The 20857-nt window shown below is 46.4% G+C and overlaps 7 protein-coding genes across 8 annotated transcripts; 5 read left to right on the top strand and 2 right to left on the bottom strand.

The window, feature by feature from the left end:
• Positions 1 to 341: 341 nt before the first annotated feature.
• On the top strand, positions 342 to 4874 carry TERG_07473 (uncharacterized protein; the record flags this gene model as incomplete). The annotated part of the gene is made up of 2 exons (XM_047748782.1): positions 342 to 3224; positions 3285 to 4874. The coding sequence occupies 2 exons, from the start codon at positions 342 to 344 to the stop codon at positions 4872 to 4874; spliced, it is 4473 nt and encodes a 1490-aa protein (XP_047604771.1).
• A 319-nt stretch (positions 4875 to 5193) lies between these two features.
• On the bottom strand, positions 5194 to 7739 carry TERG_07472 (DNA repair helicase rad15; the record flags this gene model as incomplete). The annotated part of the gene is made up of 4 exons (XM_003231804.1): positions 5194 to 6975; positions 7039 to 7155; positions 7204 to 7660; positions 7723 to 7739. The coding sequence occupies 4 exons, from the start codon at positions 7737 to 7739 to the stop codon at positions 5194 to 5196; spliced, it is 2373 nt and encodes a 790-aa protein (XP_003231852.1).
• A 1677-nt stretch (positions 7740 to 9416) lies between these two features.
• TERG_07471 (ubiquitin-protein ligase RKR1) lies at positions 9417 to 13561 on the top strand (the record flags this gene model as incomplete). Its single annotated transcript, XM_003231803.2, has 6 exons — positions 9417 to 10810; positions 10875 to 11707; positions 11768 to 12181; positions 12244 to 12617; positions 12683 to 12982; positions 13037 to 13561. The coding sequence occupies 6 exons, from the start codon at positions 9417 to 9419 to the stop codon at positions 13559 to 13561; spliced, it is 3840 nt and encodes a 1279-aa protein (XP_003231851.2).
• A 322-nt stretch (positions 13562 to 13883) lies between these two features.
• TERG_07470 (uncharacterized protein) lies at positions 13884 to 15112 on the top strand (the record flags this gene model as incomplete). The annotated part of the gene is made up of 2 exons (XM_003231802.2): positions 13884 to 14142; positions 14202 to 15112. The coding sequence occupies 2 exons, from the start codon at positions 13884 to 13886 to the stop codon at positions 15077 to 15079; spliced, it is 1137 nt and encodes a 378-aa protein (XP_003231850.1). The 3' UTR covers positions 15080 to 15112.
• A 528-nt stretch (positions 15113 to 15640) lies between these two features.
• Positions 15641 to 16018, bottom strand: TERG_12550 (uncharacterized protein; the record flags this gene model as incomplete). The annotated part of the gene is made up of 1 exon (XM_047751496.1): positions 15641 to 16018. The coding sequence occupies one exon, from the start codon at positions 16016 to 16018 to the stop codon at positions 15641 to 15643; it is 378 nt and encodes a 125-aa protein (XP_047607244.1).
• Positions 16019 to 16480: 462 nt separating this feature from the next.
• TERG_07469 (uncharacterized protein) lies at positions 16481 to 18074 on the top strand (the record flags this gene model as incomplete). The annotated part of the gene is made up of 3 exons (XM_003231801.1): positions 16481 to 16858; positions 16916 to 17148; positions 17216 to 18074. 3 exons carry the CDS (start codon positions 16481 to 16483, stop codon positions 18072 to 18074), a joined length of 1470 nt encoding a protein of 489 aa, XP_003231849.1.
• Positions 18075 to 18290: 216 nt separating this feature from the next.
• TERG_07468 (uncharacterized protein) lies at positions 18291 to 20798 on the top strand. Of its 2 annotated transcripts, XM_047750393.1 has the most exons (2): positions 18291 to 19272; positions 19332 to 20798. In XM_047750393.1, exon 1 carries the CDS (start codon positions 18665 to 18667, stop codon positions 19076 to 19078), a length of 414 nt encoding a protein of 137 aa, XP_047607243.1. In that variant the 5' UTR covers positions 18291 to 18664; the 3' UTR covers positions 19079 to 19272; positions 19332 to 20798. The 2 variants fall into 2 exon arrangements, with proteins under 2 accessions (XP_047607243.1, XP_047604770.1); XM_047748781.1 differs by having other exon boundaries at positions 18291 to 20798.
• The last annotated feature ends 59 nt before the right edge of the window (positions 20799 to 20857 follow it).

Raw genomic sequence — 20857 nt, 5'->3', positions numbered from 1 at the left:
AGATCTCAGTGCATATACTGTCACCGGTTTAGGATGTCCCGCGTCCAGGTTAATAACTACTCCTGCAAGCTGCGGCTTCTACAATATGGGTTAATTGAAGAGGCGCATATCGTTGGGAACATGGAATTACGAAAAGGCGCTCGAGGGAAAGACGATTCGAGTGATGATGATAGCGACGATGAGGACGATGTTGGTTTGATACAGCGCAGGAATGCCTATGTCAAGCGTTGCATTGCAAACCTCCCTGTTCACAAGAGGAGCAGAAGCCATATGGAAATCGTTAAAGACCCCACTGCGGCAGAAATGCGGCGGAGTTTGGTACGGGATTTCCTGAGAGAGGCATGTGCTGTCAAAAAGTGCACTTCTTGTTCAGGGTTAGTAGTCCACTAGTGATTCTAATGCTACTATACGTGACCCATATTGACTCTGTTGGTTTTAGAATTTCTCCAGCCTATCGTCGAGACAAGTACTCGAAAATTTTCCGAAAATCTCTCCCGCAAAAGGCCAGAGTTGCCATGATGGAGGCTGGCTTCCAGATACCTAACCCTCTTATTCTGATGGAGGAGGCAAGCCGGCTGTCCCAAAGACAAAAAGACGGGGACAAGGCCGCAAAGCCAACAGAATCGCTTGATGATGATGATGATCAACCCAATGCGGAGCAACAAATCACAGTAGGCAATACTATTTTGATGGACGTTGAAGAAGATGCAGTGACCCAAGTAGGCGATTTTGAATCTCAGCAATATGTTCCTTCTTCGGAAATTCATGCTTCTCTTCATTTTCTATTCAACAAAGAACAGGAGATCCTCGATTTGATATATGACTCTCGGCCTTTTGTCAAGAAACGCTCTCATATCAGTGCCAATATGTTTTTCATCAAAAATATTCTCGTGCCTCCGAACAAGTTTCGACCAGCAGCTCAGCAGGGCCCAAACGAGATCATGGAAGCCCAGCAAAACACTTCTTTTGGCAGGATAATCAAGCTATGCGATCAAATCAATCAAATTAGCAGGGAGAGGCAGGGTGATACAGCCGGCACTTCAAGAAGAATTCGCGATTATCGTGATCTGCTCCAGGCAATTGTTCAGCTCCAAGATGCCGTAAACAGTCTCATAGATAGGGATAGAAATCCCTCTCAGGGGCTAGGTGCTCAAAATGAAGATGGTATAAAGCAGCGGCTGGAAAAGAAAGATGGTCTCTTCCGAAAGAACATGATGGGAAAACGAGTCAACTTTGCTGCTAGAAGTGTTATTTCCCCGGATCCAAATATTGAAACGAATGAAATCGGAATACCCCTTGTTTTTGCAAAGAAGCTGACATACCCCGAACCAGTAACGAACCATAACTACTGGGAGCTGAAACAGGCTGTTATTAATGGGCCAGACATATACCCCGGTGCAGCTGCTGTTGAAAACGAGCTTGGGCAAGTGGTCAGCTTGAAATTCAAGACTGTGGACGAAAGAGTAGCGATTGCCAACTTGCTTCTCTCACCATCTAACTGGAAGCTTAAGAGGTCACGCAATAAGAGAGTGTATCGCCACCTTACGACAGGAGATGTTGTTTTAATGAACCGGCAGCCAACACTTCATAAACCTTCTATCATGGGCCACCGTGCAAGAGTCCTGACTGGTGAGAGAACAATTCGCATGCACTACGCCAACTGTAATACATACAATGCCGACTTCGATGGTGATGAAATGAACATGCATTTCCCACAAAATGAAATTGCCCGTGCGGAAGCCATGCAACTTGCGGATACCGACCACCAATATCTCGTCGCTACATCTGGAAAGCCTCTCCGTGGTTTAATCCAAGACCATTTATCCATGGGAGTATGGCTTACTTGCCGAGACAGTCTCTTCGATGAGAATGACTACCACCAACTACTCTATAGTTGTCTACGGCCTGAAAATTCGCACACCGTATCTGACAAAATCTGGCTCATGCCACCTGCTATCTTCAAACCACTGCCCCTCTGGACTGGAAAGCAGATAATAAGTACGGTTTTGAAGAATATCACTCCGGATAACCGGGCTGGTCTTAACCTGGACAGCAAGTCATCTACACCGGGAGACCGCTGGGGTGATAAAGCTGAGGGTGAAGTTACTGTAAGAGACGGAGAACTGATATCTGGAATTCTTGATAAAAGTCAACTCGGTCCTACTGTCGGTGGCCTCATCCATTCTATTCATGAAGTCTATGGTCACATAGTCGCTGGCAAACTGATTGGTATTCTTGGTCGTCTTTTAACCAAAGTCCTACACATGCGTGCATTTACCTGTGGAATGGATGATCTCCGGCTGACAGAAGAAGGAAATGCCAAACGAAAAGAGTTAATCCAACAAGCGGATGGCCTTGGTAAAGAAATATCACTGAAATATGTTACTTTAGACGAAAACAAAGTAGAAGACGAGGACACTGAGCTGCAACGTCGTCTTGAGGAAGTGCTACGGGACGATGATAAGCATGCTGGACTTGATGCTATGTATAAGTCGCGTGCGGGTGAACTTTCATCGGAAATTACCAAGGCTTGCCTGCCTAGTGGGCTTGAAAAACCCTTTCCCTTCAACAACATGCAGACCATGACTGTATCGGGAGCCAAGGGTTCAATGGTTAACGCCAACCTGATTTCCTGCAACCTAGGTCAGCAAGTTTTAGAAGGTCGCCGAGTTCCCGTCATGATAAGCGGGAAGACTCTTCCATCATTCCAGCCATTCGAGACCAAAATTGGAGCTGGTGGATATGTTTTTGGACGTTTCTTGACTGGAATTAAGCCGCATGAATATTATTTTCACGCCATGGCTGGCAGGGAAGGTCTAATTGATACCGCTGTCAAGACTTCACGATCAGGCTACCTCCAGCGCTGTTTAATCAAGGGAATGGAAGGCCTAAAGGCGGAATATGATACCTCTGTTCGAGACACTTCTGACGGGTCGATCGTACAGTTTTTGTATGGAGAAGATGGGCTTGATATAACAAAACAGAAGCACTTGGACAGTTTCTCCTTTTTGGCACAAAACTATATGTCGATAGTGTCGCAGGTTAACGGGGTGAAAGACTCGAGTAAGATTCACAGCGAGGAAGCAACTAATTGGTCCAAGGCTGCCCTGAAGAAGATAAAAAAGACAGGAAAGATCGAAGCTAAAGACCCTGCGTTGGCTCACTTTCCCCCTGGTGCCAACTACGGTAGCACCTCCGAGAAGTTTTCTTCGGCACTTAAGAAGGTATGGCCATTAATTTATTAACGTCTACCTATACCAGAGCTAACACGATGTTTAATTTAGTATCTCAAATCCAATCCCGACAACCTACTCAAAGACAAAAGCACAGGCGAGGGTGAAATCACTAAAAAGGCTTTTACAACAATGATGAACATGAAATATATGAAATCAGTCATTGACCCTGGTGAGGCCATTGGTATAGTCGCCGGTCAATCTGTTGGTGAGCCATCGACCCAGATGACTCTAAATACTTTCCACTTGGCTGGTCACGCGGCCAAAAACGTCACACTCGGTATTCCCAGACTTAGGGAAATCGTCATGACAGCTAGCAGCCATATCATGACACCAACGATGACTTTGAAACTAAACAAGCAGACAGACGAAAAGACCGCGAGATTGTTTGCTAAGACCATCACCAAGCTGACCCTCGCCGAAGTAGTTGATAAATTGAAAGTTCGAGAACGTGTCACATCACAGGGAAGTACAAAGGCTAAGGTCTATGACATCCAAATCGACTTTTTCCCTCCTGAAGCATACTGTGCCGAGTACGCTATTCAAGTGAATGATGTACTCCGAACGCTCGAAGAGAAATTTATACCCCGCCTTGTCAAGCTCACTGAAGCTGAATTGAAGAAGCGAACTTCTGAGAAGTCCTTGTCTAGCCCCTCTGCTGCCCAACCCGAGATTGGAGCCTCTGTTGGTGTTGTGGAAGAAGCTAGGCGTGAAGGAAGGGACAATGATGAAGACGATGATGAAGACTTGGATGATGCTAAACGTGCTAGCTCCTCGCGCAACAATGCTGGTCAAGCCTCGTATGAAGCTCCTGATGAGGGAGAGCAAGAGATCATCAGAAGGCAGAATACACCTGATCTTGAATCTGATGATGAGGACACCGACGATAAACAAAAGCCTGCCATAGTGGACAACAGTGACAGTGACACCGATATGGAAGTTCCTGGTCCCTCCAAAACTAGGAAATTGGCCAACAGCAGAGACCGGGCAGAGGCTCTCAGGGGGAAGTACCCTGCCCTCACACAGTTCAAATTCAACCCAGACAACGGAAGTTTGTGTACCATTCAACTCCAATATGACATTTCCACACCAAAGCTTTTGCTTCTCCCCTTGGTGGAAAACGCAGCTCGTACTTCAGTCATACAGTTCATCCCTGGACTTGGAAGTTGCGCGTATATACCAGCTGATAAGGGTGAACCTGAACATGTTGTAACGGAAGGTGTTAATTTGCTAGCGATGCGCGACTATCAGGATATTATTGACCCACACTCCATATATTCCAATTCTGTGTCTCACATGCTTGGCCTATATGGCGTTGAGGCAGCCAGGGCTACTATCGTTAGTGAAGTTGGAGCCGTTTTCGAAGGCCACGGTATCAAAGTGGATAACCGACATCTTACCCTTATCGCGGATGTCATGACTCAGACTGGCGGTTATCGCGCATTCAACCGTATGGGTATTGTTAAAGATAGCACATCTCCATTGATGAAGATGAGTTTCGAAACAACAGTTCGCTTCCTTCGTGACGCAGTCTTAGAGAGGGACTGGGATAACCTCAACGGCCCTAGCAGCAGAATTGTTGTAGGTAGAGTTGGAACTGTTGGCACAGGTGCTTTTGATGTACTTGCGCCTGTTGGATAGATATTTAAAAAGGAAAAAGTAGTGAGGGCGTTTATTTGTTTTCTACATGCATTTAAGGTTTTAGCCATACTGATAGTCCATGTTAATGTCAAGCTTGTGTTCTAGCGTAGGAAATTGGCTCACAATAAGCCTTGGGTTCATTGGTGGTTAGAGAAGCGGGCTGAATAGGCGGTTATACCCTGAAGACGAAAAGGTATCGATCAATAATTACACCGGGTGGTAACAACGCCTTTATCCCATACACGTCTTAATAACACCATGGCCAACTAGATATGTTTGTACCCTCCCCAAATTCTACCTGCAGGTCTTTGAAACTGGCCTATGACTCGAGTTCCGCGAGAAGGTCCTCATTAAAATCGTCGTCATCACCCATGGCAGTATCAGCTATCCCTGTGTTGGTTGCATCCCACGCCATTTTATTCCCCTGCGTCTTTTCTATCTCTTGCTTCTGTTTTTCCAAATGATGCTTTAGGTCTTCTAAGCTCCATGTTGAAATACCTTCCTGGTCCTTTGCTTTAAAAGGTTGTGCCATTGACTTCAAGAAACTCTTCGCCGTTGCAACAGCCATATCAGTACTTAAATTGGTTTCACTCTCAAGCATGGCCTGGCTTATCCATTTGGGCAATTGGTTTCGTTTTTTCTGGAATCTACGGTCAGCAAGTACCATGACTCCGTAATCATCCTTTCCACGAAGGACACGTCCAAGACACTGCGCTGCATGTCGAAGTGCGTCGAAAGAGAGAAAATCGTTCTCACGTATACGGTAGTTTTCTCGCAAGAACTCGAGACGAGCCTTCAGGATTCGGGATTCTGTATATTGAAACGGAACGCCAATGCAAAGGACAGTTCGTCCATAATGATGGTCGAAATCAATTCCCTCAGAAACTTTTCCTCGGGCAACACACAGGAGCACAGCACCACGGCCATTGCAACATGCAGTACGGTAGGTTTCAAGAGCAAGCGACGACTCCTGAGAATCGGGTGTTTCCACGAGAATCAACTTATAGTTCCAGACAGAGTCTAGAATCCCCATCCCCTGCCACATACTAATTATAGACTCCATGTAAAGGTAAGATGGAAAAAAGACAACAACCCCATCGGGGGTAATACGGCAAAACTCAAGGAGCATGTTTCCATAATTTCTAACAACTCCTGGATCGTTGCGTATTTGGAACGATGATGATATTTGTGCCTGATCGGAGCCCCGCGTAACGATCATTGGTAAAAAGGAGCGGCGGGCAAGAGTCATACTGTAGGATTCCTGTAGGGCAGCATCAAATCCTAGCATCTTTGGATACATCTCCAAAGGAGAAAGCGTTCCAGAAGTTATAATGACTGAGCTAAACCTGTCGAATACAGGCTTTATGGCAATAGCTGCATCCAGGCAAGTGAAATGTAAAATCGGATTGGGAACGGTTGCCGTGTCCGATTCAAAGGGTTCAAGAATGAGTAGAAAGCCTTTTTCGTAAGTTGCAGCAAGCGTAGCGAATGTGGCAACCTCTTGAAGAGGTTGGTAGTCTTCGATATTCACAAGCTCCAGTGTGCGAACCAAGGATGTAAGTCGTTCTGCGCAAAATCGCAGAGGTTTTCGTTCTATAAACGTCAGATCTTTGAGATGGGAAAGGAACGAAAGCGGTGTTTCCGAGATTGTATGGGTAACTTTCATCCGAGTTTTTAGGTATTCAATGAAGCGTTTCAAAAAGGCCACAAAATGTTCAGCTCGACGAATATTTCCAGGTACAGATTCTTTCAGAAGATCATCTGGGAGAACAGGATTTGCCATCAGCTGTTCCTCCTCTCGTGCTTCGTCTGCCTCCCGCAACCCTTCCACGAGTTTTTGGTATTCATTTTGCAGCCTGTCAGCATCTGAGCTCTTCATATCGTCTATTTTACGTTCGAGGTTGTTGGCGCCACGGCTGGCTTTCCGCAATGAGTCCTCTGTGAGATCAATGCTCAGGGATTCGATACAGACGTTATCGATGTTATGGGCCTCGTCAAAGACTATTATACTATCGCGAGATAACTCTTTGGATACTCTCTCGGCAATTTTTGGGTCGAGAAGATAATGATAAGAGTAAATTATGACGTTGCAATATGGCATCTAATAGCATTTTTAGTGTTATGTGGTCGGAAGGCAACTCGATGAGGCTGCCGTTAAGCTTACCATTCGCCGAGCAGAGAAATATGGACACTGCTTGTGTTGTTCTCCGTATTTAAGGAGTCCATCAAGTGTAAAAACCCCCGGGGGAACTAAGTTACTAGGTTCTAAAAGGTCTAAATTCTGCCACAAGTTAGTTTTAGCCCTTGAAATTGGACTGCTGGAGCGGACCTCATGATATATGCAGAGCTCAACGTCCTCCCCTTTCTCTTTTTTTTCCTTGATAAAGCCTGCTGTAAGACTCCGACATCGAGCATCAACTACTGCTCCACTCTTTTCGCGCTTTACAGAAGGGTGCAAACACAAATTCTTTCTGCTGGTGAGGCCCAAGGCTCGAAAATCTTCCACGACTCCGAGTTTCTGGGAACGATATTTCATTAGCGCGCGTAGTTCACTCAAGGCCTTTTCAATCTCAGACATGGTTCGGGAACAGTAAATCAGCTTTCTATGCTCTGGGTAATGTTGTTGGTAGGCGACAATCAGGGCGAGTAGAGTAATTGTTTTCCCTGTCCCAGAGGGCATCTCTAAGACACAGTGGCCGCCCGCATCCAGGACCTTCTTGAGATCGCACATATATGCATATTGTTCAGGATATATCCGAGGGTAAGGAAAGAGAATTGGAAGGTCACTTTGTTGAATCAAGAATAGTTAGCTCAGGGAATTGGGGTTGGTGAAAAGGGCCAGGCCTACTCTATAAAGAACTCCATCTTGAGATCTCCACGGCTGGCCGTGGGAATAGGGAAAGACTATCGCTACTACACCTGCCCCAGGGCAGATCTTCCCAGTCAAAATATCAAGCACCGACTGATATCAACGATAATGTCAACTTCTGAACCTCCATCTCGAACATCAAAAGAAACTCCGCAGAGCCTCATCAAACTAAGCTACCTAGCTTACTAGTCATTAGTCATTCTATCACGTGAACGATCGTCAGCCTCCCCCACTGATAGTTGAATAATCGTAATTGTCGTCTGTCGGAGAGCTGTTTTCGGATCGCGAACGACAGCTTCTCAGCGCCGGCCAAAGCTGGTTGTCCTCGATTCTACGCCACAAAAGAGCAGAAAAAGTTGAACGATGACTGGATTTGGCTGAATTTGGCTCCAGACCCTCTATTTATTTGATTTTACTTTCCGCACTTCCACTTCCATCTCTCTACCTACGTCTCAACTTTTACTTGCCCCGCCGCCATGAGTGGGAAGAAGTTCAAATCACACGCTTCAAGCAGCCGAGCAGCTGCCGGAGGATTCGGGGGAGGCTCGCACAGTCCATTTGGCGGCTTCTCTACCGCTGGACCTGCTCAGGAAACCCCGACATCATCCCTATCCTATGTTTATGAGCCCCCAGACTTATCTCAGATATCCAACCCCCAGATTGTGGTCACATTTAAGAATCTTTTAAAAAAAGATAGTACCACGAAGGCTAGAGCACTTGAAGATTTACAGAGTCATGTGTCTAATGTGGTGTCAAGCAATTCCTCCCTCGATGATGGATTGCTAGAAGCATGGGTGCGTTCCCCTTTCTTCCGCAATAGCCAGATTATATGGAATAGGAGTATTTACTTTTTTTTCTTTAAAAAAATTGTTTTGTTCAGTCTAAGGTTTACCCACCCACCTCGATAGATTCCTCTCGTCGAGTCCGGCAGCTTGCCCACAGTCTGCAGGGAGATATAGTTTCCACAGCTGGAAAACGCATTGCACGGTATATCAGTGGTACCATAGGCACATGGCTGGCGGGCCTGTACGAAAATGATAAGCTCGTTAAGAAGTCTGCCCAGGACTCACTCGCCAAATCCTTCCCTACAGAAGAGAAGCAGCAGGGGATATGGACCGTGTACCAGACTTCCATACTCGAATTCATAGCGGACGCTACACTCCAACAAACACCACTGACTCTGAGTGATGAAAGAACTGTGCGGCCGGACGACGCAAATGCAAAACATGCGAGGGTGGTTGCAACAGCGTTACTGGAGTTTAATAGGCTCTTAGGTATTGATGCACCAACCATCTCCCCTATATATATATATATATATATATATATATAAAAGATGCTAACACAAAACAGCCACCGCCCCTACAGAAAAGCTCTCCAAAGATACGGATTCAGTGGAGAATATCCTTCAGAGTCGAGACCTATGGAAGTTTTCCTATCACGAGGATGCATTTGTTCGACGATCGTTGTATGAACTTTTACAAACTTGCCTCTTCAAGAATATCGATTGCGTCAATTGGAAAATAATAAGTACCTGTGTGCTATCAAAATCACTGGGTATATCACAGACCGGCTCATCCTCCACATTTTCGGCTCTCCTATTGACATTGACCAAAAAATCTCCTCAGCTCTGGACCACATATTACTCCGCCAAATCCCCGGCTAAAAAGCAATTGATGCGGTATATAAAAGCCGGATCAGAAGGGGCTGGCCCATCGTATTGGTCAGAGTTACAACTTATCTTGCAGTCACTCCCAATGGAGGTGCTGGAAATAGATAAGGGAGATGAAGCTGCCATGCACTCCATCATATCTATCGTTGAGGCAATTCACTGCTCACTTAAAAAGAGGGAGGAAGCGAGGACAAATTTATTAGCTGCCTGGGCTACTTATATTAAAGTGAGCATCTGGATGAGTGGTAAGATTCCTGTAGGTGAAAAGCGCCTCAATTTCTTGGAAGATCATCTATTTCCGATTCTTGTGCAATTCATCGCTGCAGATCAAGCACAAGCCATATGGACTATAGATGATCCCAACGCCTCCAAGGTTTGTGTTGAATTGTTTATTGCACTAAGCCAGATGCTAGAACACGACACTACCAGCGGCTTGTGTATAAAATTGGCAACAATACTGAAAGATAACATTTTAATTTCGGAGCCAGAACAGTCCCAGACATACCGAGCTTCGCAGGATGCGGTTTGCTCTAAAGGAAGTCGGTTTTTCACGCTTTTCAGTGGAATTGTTACAAAAGCTCCTGAAAGCAGTCAGCATGATTTTGTTGTGGAATCTATCAAAAGTAGCTCGTTTTCATTGATAGAGACATCTCTTCAAACACTTCAATCTCGAAATGGGAAACCATATGGCGCTGCAGCAGTGGTCGATGAGGCTCTTACCAAGATACCATCACTAATTGGTGAGATGGAAGCCTTGGATCCTTTTCTTTCCAATACTCTCCCTCAGCTCATCTTCTCGCCTTCAGCAGACCATTTGGTGTCTATTCTATTTGCCTGCCGGAGCAGGAAAGGATTTAATGACGCCCTCGGAAAAGTAATCAATACATACCACAATACTTTGATTTCCTCTTCTCAACTGCCGTCAATGGGCAATTTATTTTCCTCAGTGACAGCTTTTGATGAAGAAAATAATCCAGACTTCAAGCTGTTGATTTTAGGTGTGCTTCAGCAAGGTGTTCGTGGGGACCATCAGTCTTGGCTGGACATTGCAGCAGTTCTTCAGAACAAGAAACTTGGGCCGGAGATTTCTAATACCATCCTTGATTCTTTAGTTGGAAGGCTGTCCAATGAAGGCTCAGTGATGGAGGTTCTTCGTGGGCTGTTGCTTCTTTCTACAGAAAGTGCCGCACCAATCCAGTCATATGTCTCAAGCTCGAATGGCTCGAAACTGATTTCCAAGCTGTTATATCTTACCGAATCTTCCAACGATGAGGTAGCATTACTCGCTGCGTCCTTAAAAGAACAGATTACGAGTATTGGAGGTGATAATAACTCTCTTAAACCAACCCTTGAAGTTTTAGAAAGGAATTTCAAAACGGTGGACGATGAATCATTATCGTAAGTAATTTTTTTTTTGGGAGAAGGGGGGGGGGATAGGAAACTCTACTAATTCATTCGATAGTGTTGAATCATTAGTAGCCATTGTTCAAGAAGTTCTCGATCAATCGTCTACAGATGATAGCCCTATGCTATTGCTCTCACTACTACCTAGAGAGAGTTCATGGAAGGCCGCCTTAGATCCTTACTTTGAAGTCCCCCCCAAGCGATCATGTTCAATAATGAGTCCGCTAGGGGGTGCAGTGCATATCATTGACGCGTCGCGTAACTTGGGCATTTTACGTGCTCTCCCAAGAGACAGGGATGGTTTCCCATTAGCATTCCGGCTTGCTTACTATGTCACCAAGCTTCTAACAGCTGTTGGTATTGACGCCTTGCCTCTACCACCGCTCGAGAATGTTTTTACATATTTACCATTGATTATCCAGCTTGTTGATGAAGAATTGAGTATTGACGAGTCTACGGCAATCATATATCCCCTCACCTCTGACACCCGAACAATTGCGATTGAAATTGTTTCTGAGGCTCGCATCCTGATGAATGGTTGGATTCAGAAGTCATGTACCGCAGATGCAGCCTTTAAGGCTGGCGCTAGATCATTTGTATTCTTCTGGGAGAGGAGTGTTTACAACTTCGAAGGCATCAACCCTAGAGCATACCGGTTTGCAGAGTGCTTCGCACGTATCCTGACTGAAAGGGACGCAATAAGGCCGACACCGTCAGCTGATGGCAAATTAAAAGCAGCAATGGAAACCCCAGGGCTTTCTAATCCCTTTATCCTAATTGCGACTATTGTTGGATACAGGGACTCCATTATCGAGACGCAAACCGTTGTAAAGCTCTGTAACCAGCTAGTTGCAGACATGACGGGTTTAAAGCATACGGACAATATTGGAGGTGCGTTTGTATATTTTTGGGTCTCATTTTTACCCCTCATGGCTGACACCACGGTCACAGATTTACGAAAACTTGTAATCCTCAATTCTCTGATGTATGGAGGAAAGAATCCAGCGAAGAATATCCCCACGCAGAGGCTAGTGTTCTTAGTGAAGCATCTTATTACATGTTTGCGGTCTGGGGAGTTCGGGGTTGGAATAATCTCAGAAATACTGAAAGTTTTGTCGGCAGTTTTGCCCTTGATGAAGGAAATATATGGGTCACATTGGCCAGACTTATTTGATGTGCTGAAGACATTGTGGCAAAAGGGTGGGCTATCCAGCGAATATCTCCCTGTTCTACATTCCTCTTTGCGTTTGTTCAGTTGCTTGAGGAAGCTGGCGACTGAGGACAGCAACGAGGATCTGGAGGATGCATGGAAAGAAGCTCGAAAGTCGCACACAGAAACCATGGTCAACATGTTAAAGCAGTTCGGTAAAGCTTGACCCCATTTAATGGCATAAAGTATCGGATTGCTGACACACTTATAACAATAGGCCCTTCTTTTCACCCTGACCAACCCTGGGATATCACAACCGATCTCCTATCGCGAGAACTGTCTGTCATCAATGCTGATGCAATCTCTGATATTAGTGAATTATTTCCCAGCCTTTCCATCGAAAGCAAAGGTGTACAGCGTGCAACATATGGAATAATTCACCGAGTAATACCCAAAATACAGGAGACCTTGTCTTTCGACGTGGCTCTTTCCAAAACTGCAGTCCATCTACCAGGCCAGCTCTTGGACCTTCTCTCAGAGGTGCCACCCATAGCGCCGTTTAGAGAGACAGATATAGAGGAGAATTTTTGGCTGGGAGCTCGCTCGTATCTTCTTGGCTGGAAAGTGGTGTTTGATCATTTCGCATCTTCGGTGAGACTGCGTGCTGTCCAAACCAAGCCTTAATCATATATTACCCAGTTCTAACTGATCTTCAGTCAATACCTGTCCAAGAGAGTTACAGCTCTGATATAAAGCAGAAAGACTGCCTGAGTTCGCTGCTGGATTTTACATTCGACTGCCTAGAGACACCCCAGGGTCAGCTGATTGATGCTTCAAAGTTTGAGATTCGCTCGTTTGAACTAGATAATGCCGAGTCATCGAAAAGGGAGATGCAATGGCTTCTAGTCCACACCTACTACCTAGCTTTAAGATACCTACCAAATACGACTCGAGCTTGGTGGGTTGACTGCAAAAAACGGTTGAAGACACCTGTGGAAACCTGGACACAGAGATATGTGAGTACCTGTATTTGGGGGAAGTATTTGACCTGTGTTGCTAACTGCTGTCAGGTTTCCCCCTTTATAATAGAGGACTCGTTGCAGAGTGTAAGCAACTGGTACTCTGGCCAGGACTGGGACAATGAGGACCATGCTCTTGAAGTCAAAGTATCCTCCAAAGCGGCGGAGATCATCGGCAGCATCGAGATAGATGAGGAATCACCACCGACATCTATTGCTATATCCCTTCCCCCAACCTACCCGCTGCATCAAGCCACTGTTAGTGGACGCTCCCGCGTAGCCGTTGACGAGAAGAAATGGAAGAGCTGGCTTTTGGTGATCCAAGGCGTGATCCTGTTTTCCAACGGAAACCTCATGGACGGGCTGATGGCATTCAGGCGGAATGTACAGGGAGCTTTGAAGGGACAGGGCGAGTGTCCCATCTGCTGCTCTATAATCTCCGCCAACATGCAGACGCCGAACAAGAAATGCGGAACTTGCAAGAATACGTTCCATTCAGACTGCTTGTTCAGGTGGTTTAGGAGCAGCAACTCGAGCAGCTGCCCGCTGTGCCGGAACAGCTTTTTGTATTCTTGATCTCATGGACAGCCATGCGAGAGACTTATATAGACCTGCGTAGAATGTATCAATACTATGTTATTCGACATTTCACTATGTACATCTAAATAGCATTGATCTTCTGCGCTGCCTACAGCTTGGGCCTTGTTTAAATCAGTGGTGAGTCTATGATGTCAATGTTGACAGGGAAAACGAACGTCGTGGGGCAGCTGAGTTAACTGAATAGAATAACCTACTTACGACCGAAAGCTAAAGCTATCGATCCAACCTACGACGACGACGACAGCAACAACGACAACAACGACAACAACAAACAGCCAACGGGGATATATTCTCTCCAATGTCAGCTGCTCATATCCCCAACCTCAATACACTGCGGCGAGGTGGTGGGAGAGGCCGCGGAAGAGGTAGGGCCGGCTATCCTGGCACCGCAGGCCGCGGGGAGGGCAACTTGGGGGACAAGGTGGTGCAACAAACAGACAACGATGCCAGCGTCTCGAGACTCAGCGCCGTCGAGCTGGGCTATCTTCACGATCCTTTTGCCTCTATCCTCGCACCAGAGACAGCTGAGATACGAAGATATCCCATCATTAACAGAGGTACGTGTCGCTTGTTTCGTGTCTGACATGCTACATTCGCGCTAACTGGAGACACCCAGGAACATATGTGCGGACGACCTCGATTGACGTACTGGTTTCCCGATTCCTCTGGGCAGATAAAAGGAAGAAGCAGATAATTTCGCTCGGAGCTGGGTCGGATACTCGAGTATTCAGGTTGTTGTCAGGAAATCCAGAGCTGGATCTGACGTACCATGAACTTGACTTTGCAGAAAACACGACCTCGAAGATCGCGAAGATCCTCTCCTCTCCACCGCTCCTGGACGCCCTCGGTATCACAGACCGAGAGGAAGCGACGACGTCTTCCAATGGTGATGCATTCCACTCGAAACACTACCACATTCACCCCATAGATCTACGAACGCTCACAGCGTCGTCCAACGGCCCGGACCGTCCACGGCTTCAAGATATAGATTCAAGCGCCCCGACATTGTTGATCTCAGAGTGTTGTCTAGTGTATCTGCCTCCTGCCGATGCTGTGAAGGTTGTCTCCCATTTTACGGATAACATGTTCTCTCCAACCACGCCCCTTGCACTGGTTATATATGAACCCATTAGACCAGATGACCCGTTCGGAAGGACGATGGTGAATAATCTGGCGGCCCGCGGAATTCAGCTGCAGACGCTTCATCGTTATGCGTCACTACAAGCCCAGAGGGAGCGGTTGCAGAGTCACGGTTTCTCAGGCGGTCAAGGAGTCGCCGACATTGATTTCATCTGGGAGAAGTGGATCGGAAAGGACGAGAAGAGTCGAGTTGCAGGACTTGAAATGCTGGACGAGGTCGAGGAGTGGCAGTTGCTCGCAAGGCATTACTGTGTTGCTTGGGGATGGCGAGATGGTCCGCCATCGCCCGGAGATCAAGAAACGCTTCCGACTGGCGAGGCCTTCCGCGGCTGGCAAGAGTTTCCATCACAATGAATAAACCTAATAATATACCGAGCCATTTACTCTGTACACTGTCAAAGATAATATACCGAGCCATTTACTCTGTACACTGTCAAAGATAATATACCGAGCCATTTACTCTGTACACTGTCAAAGAATAAGGAGTACTTCTCTTTGACAGGAGATCGTCCACTCTCCGAATATTCCAGGAGTTCTCCTTATTGATGATCCCTCTTCCAGGACGACAACAGTCGCTTTTGAACTACAATGATGATATGCGACTCAATATACGCCATACGACCATGCATCAAGCTGTCCAGGAAGTAACTCAAGGAGATGAAGTCTCCTGCCTCCCTCGTCCCCTTTTCCAACATCCAAGGACGCTGGTGATACATAATCACGTCACGTGGGTATTTGAGGCTAAAGCTCAATCTTCATCCGTGGAAAAGACTAGCGAATTTTGCCTTTGCATGAATGCGAGCAGTCATCTTCGCAATTATTTTCGGCCGGCCATAGCGAGTAAAAATGCGACAGCCAAGTGCCGATTCGCCAGGGTCAGGGAGCCACCTCGTCCGTGTGGTGGATCTTATTGGACTACACTGGCGATCTCAATTTAACCCCTGCACCAAACAGGTACCAAATCTTTTTCTGGATACGATTGTTGGTTAAGCCCACAGAGGCTCTCCGCGGCGCGAGTGATTCAGTTGTCCTGGAGAGCCTGATACGATACGGATGGAGGAAGCCCAGACTCGAAGAATGGGCGGGACTCTGCTGGAACCCTGTGTATACACTTACATTGACAAGGGCATACGAACTGTGATGAGTTATCTGGTGAGTTGGTGATGGCGTACAGAGGCGTCTTTTTCTCAATCGAGGGATGCCCTGGATTGGATGGATACCAGCGTGATGCAAGGCACAGTTCGCGTTCCTGGCCCGGAGCCGTGCCTGGCTGGCGAGGCTAGTCATAACCATGGTCGCCGATGCCACACTTCTTACTTAGGAGATTGCATGACCCCCTGGCAGCCATCAACTTGCCCCAGATGGCGTCCCACTAAATACGCCCGCATTCGCCAGTTAGTTCAAATCTCGCGGTCAACCTCCTTTTTGCGCTCTACCTCTTTTTAATCTTCAAAAAGTGTTTTTGCACCTCACCTTATACACTCTTTTGCGAAACCTGCCTGTCACTCCTTTAGTGCTACTGTCGAGACTGTTCCCCGCGTTCCATTCCTTTCTGTTGTATCTTTTTCCACACGATTGTTAAGAATAACTGCTTGGAAATTATCCTTCCTCGTTGCCCGTTTTCCTTTTATCAGCCATTCTTCACTACCGTTCAAGAGATACCGACAACGCTTACCGCAAGGATTACTGGGAAAGAACAGAAAGGTCAGCGTTGCGCACCAGCTGTGCGACAAATTCTGTTAATTGAAAGTCGATATGTTGTGCATACCAATCTGGACGTCAGCCGTCCTTTTCTTCCTTGCCGGCCCATCTCAAGCTGGACATGCCGATTTCCATAGTTATACTTCTGGGTTCAGTCGTCATCATGGAGGAGGTCATCAAAGATTCCATCGGTCCGTCCCTGCTCTGGAGGCCCATGGGGTGTCCTATATCGACAAGAGAGGCGGCCAATGCCAGTTCCCTACGGATGCTGGACTGGTAGCTGTTACCCCCAAGGCGATGAATGCTGGCTGGGCTATGAGTCCCGACCAGCCCTGTAAGCCTGATAGCTATTGTCCCTATGCTTGCCCCCCTGGCCAAGTTATGGCACAATGGGACCCAAAGGCCACTGCTTACACCTATCCCGCTTCAATGGTACGTCTAAATTATTCCTGAGACCGATGTCAAACTTGCCTAACTCCTTCTCAATAGAATGGTGGCCTATACTGTGATAAAAGTGGAAAGATTAGCAAGCCGTTCCCTGAGAAGCCGTACTGCGTTGATGCCTCGGGCCCTGTTAAAGTCAAGAACAGCTGTGGAGGAGTGGTTTCTTTCTGCCAGACTGTCCTTCCAGGAAATGAGGCTATGTTAATCCCTACCAGCGTGCATGATACCGCAGATCTCGCAGTTCCCGATCCGTCCTACTGGTGCTCAACCGCCGCTCAGTATGTATTAAAAAAAGTAGAGGTTCATATTTTGCTTATTTCCCTTCGCTAATTTTCGCTTGTCTAGTTACTATATCAACCCTCCAGGTACTGACACTGATACTGCCTGTGTATGGGGAACTAACGCCAACCCATGGGGTAACTGGTCTCCGTATGTCAGTGGTGCAAACACCGATAGCAGTGGGCAGAAAGAGAGAGAGAGAGAGAGACAGGTCTCGTCGGAAACGGCAACTCCCTTCAGGGATGAGAGCCCAAAGTTCGGTGTCAAGGTTGAATGCGAGGGGTGCAATGGACTCCCTTGTGAAATCGACCCAGCCAAGAACAAGGTCAATGATATCACTGGTAGTGGTACTGATGGTGCAGGTGGTGCTGCCTTCTGCGTCGTAACTGTTCCCAAGGGTACCCAGGCCACTATTGTTGTCTTCGAAGCTGGTAACAGTGGTGGCTCCGGTGATAACGGAAATGGTAATAAAGATGAGAAGCCAAAGGATGGCGGCAAGGAAGAGCCCAAGCCATCTTCAAGCTCTTCCTCGCCTGCTCCGTCGTCCACTCCTTCAAGCTCGTCCACTACGCAATCGCCGACCGCTACCTCCACGTCCGCCTCGTCCAGCTCCGAAAACACTCCGACGCCAACTAGTCCTTATTCGAGTAAGTCTAGCTCTACTACGTCATCGTCTGCGACTGCGGCTTACTCCACCACCTCGAAATATCCAGACGCCTACATGCCATCGCCCCACGTATTTATCGAGAGCCCTAGCTCATCCGTCCACCATCCCACCAATGGCTCCTCAATCATCATGCCGACCCCCACCAACTCCGAAATAGCTCCTGCTCCAACTCATAATAACGCTGCTTCGGCTACCGCAATCTCCGTGATGAGTCTCATGCTCAGCTTCCTGGTCGTCTCGATATTCGTGAACTTTTAAACAATACAAAAAAAAAAAGAAAAAAAAAAAAGAAAAAGCGGAAAGCATGGAGTAATTACCTGGGATTGGAAGCGCGTTACTTTTTCTAATTTTCTACTTTTTAACATCACATTTTACCTGATCACCACCCCTTTATATATTCTTTGCTACTTTATTGCAAGAATATAGGCCTATATACCCCCTTATATTTGCCGCCCTTCTTTTACACCTTTATTTCATAATTCACCCTTCACGATGAGATTTATGCGTAGGTCGGGGCTTTTTATGACATTTGTGGAACCCCCTATGATTTTTCTAACATTTATACCCTTCTGATATCCCCCTTTATATCTTATTACCTTCTTGTATACTAATTTTATTGATAATCATGGCTTCAAAACATGTTCCTTGCAGGTATACGTGTTTACTATTACTCTTGCCTTATGCCCGCTCTCCGTCCTCCTACTTATAGCATCCACATGCCCAACGCCAGCAAGCAGCCGTCCTTTGCTCCACGCACTTGCGTATATTTTAATCATCCCTTAGATCGACTTCCGTAACCTGATAGTGAGAGCTTAGTATTAGTCAGCGAGAAGAGTGCCATCTAATGCATGGTCACGTTATCCAAGCACCAAAATCATCCAATCATCTTGTTGAGATCAAAAATAGAATCCAGTCAAAAAGCAGCATCCCACTTGAACTGTCGAGTGGACGACATCCAGCTAACAAAGACATCCAGAGACCTCGAACTATCCATCTACAAATGGGCAAAACCAGCGGCCGCAAGGATATTTATCACTATGGCACGCTGTACTCGAGATGCGCCCCAGCTTGTTAACTGCAAGTGGTGGAAGCGAGGCTACTGCCAGAGGGGAGACCTATGCTACTTCCGCCATGATCCTTGCCTACTGGGCGTTGACCAGAAGGCTGATGTGTCCACGAATCCGAGCGATGCGAACGCTACCACTCAGATTACCAGTAAGTGCCGCATTCATGATACTATTATTGATTCCGCTTTGTATTGATGCCTAGGCGTAAGAACATGTTAAACGTCGGAGAGTCTCGGAATATAGTTAACTAACGGTCTTTTTTACAGATAAACCATCACAGCCTGGTCAAGCACACGGCTCGGCCAAGGAACCTGAGCGTTGCTCTATCTGCTTAGAAGTTCCGAAAATATACGGTTTATTGACTAAATGTGATCATGTATTTTGCCTAGGTTTGACATCTCCAGTCGCTGCGTATGTTGGAGCTTCCACTAACGAACTTGATGGCTAGAATGTATTCGACGTTGGAGAAATCCCAAGAAAGAAGATCGGAGTAGTGGCGACAGTGACAGCTCTTATTCTGGTGAATTATCTGCGATATGGGGCTCTAAATCAAAAAAATCTTGTCCCTTATGCCGTAAACCCAGCAGATACGTTATACCCTCCGCAATATTTCCTGCTCCACCTGTAGGTACAGGAGACTCTAAAGGTACAGTTGAAAACGAGGCACCGTCCTCCAATCAATCTGAACCCAATGGAAAATCCTATGCTACACCTAACCCATTGAAGACTTCGATCGTCAAAGAATATAACCGGAGTATGAAGAGGATACCCTGCCGGTACTTCCAGACTGCTGTAAAAAACTGGAAACAGGAGTTAGACGAAGCAACAGAAAAAAAGAGAGAAGCGCCTCCATTTCGACCGGGATGCTATTTTGGAAACAAATGCCATTACGCCCATATTGATCCTCAGGCTGGCCAGCCATATATATTCGATGCCGCGCTCATCAAAGAGATTAATAGAAAGCGATCACGGCGTAAAACCCAACGCCGAGGATGGAGCGATCTGGATGATTATCCCGTTTTCTTTGGTGATCTAGAACCGGATCTTGAGTATGCTTTTCTAACTGCCTATCTGGAAACAGGCAATGACTGGGAAATAGGAAATAACTGGGATGTATTAGATGACAGTGATTAAGACTGGCATACAGGAATTACACATCCTAATGAGCTTTTCAGTGATGAAAGAATGTGGTCATATATTATTGACATATTTTGTAAGATAGGTTACAGTGGCCCTGCTTCTTCGGTATGGTAAATATACATGGAGACTACGTGCTCATTTTGAGCTTGCCATCTTCCTTTCCTCAATATTCTGCCCATCCTGTTTCAAGGCATTTTGAAGTAGCTTTCTATGTTGTCATAGCGACCTCTATATTAGGGTTGTAAAAGTATTGTGGATTTTCTTTTAGCATTGATCTGAGCCGAACAGTTCGCAACTCCTAAGGAGGTATAACAAGCGTTTATCCATGCATTCAAGGAGGTGTTGTTCTCGAGCTACTTTCCGATGTATCTGAATTGGCATTGATTATGGGCGGCGAATGAGTATTTCGTAGGCTAGTATTTCGCTGAAGTATTTCTTTGATGACCTGTTTCTTCTCCTAAAGTAATCTTAATCTGCCATTGTTACATAAATGGCTTGTTTTCAGAGCATATTGGATATAGTTGCCGCGTTGCACTGTTCAGCGGTGGTGAGCTGTACCTTGATATTTGCCGTTTCCTACCAGGTCCGCGCAAATCTCAGTGGGCTTGGACACCTGCATTGGGTGGACCATGACTGTAGGGCCAACCTCGCTCATGGACAGGGCAAAGGGCTGTTTGGTATTGATATCTTGTCCCTGTGCCGTCGTCTCAAACTTGGTCCGCTTATCCAATTTTCTATGGCTGATCGTCCGGCAGCTTTCTGCTCCTATCCCGCCTGCAACTATCATTTTCAATTATAATAGCCGACCCTTCAAGATCTGCCACAGGACCTTGC

Source organism: Trichophyton rubrum, assembly GCF_000151425.1.
Source record: "Trichophyton rubrum CBS 118892 genomic scaffold supercont2.10, whole genome shotgun sequence".
Taxonomy (NCBI): Eukaryota; Fungi; Ascomycota; class Eurotiomycetes; order Onygenales; family Arthrodermataceae; genus Trichophyton; species Trichophyton rubrum.
The sequence above is the reverse complement of the archived record's forward strand: the minus strand, read 5'-3'. Positions and strand labels throughout refer to the sequence as shown.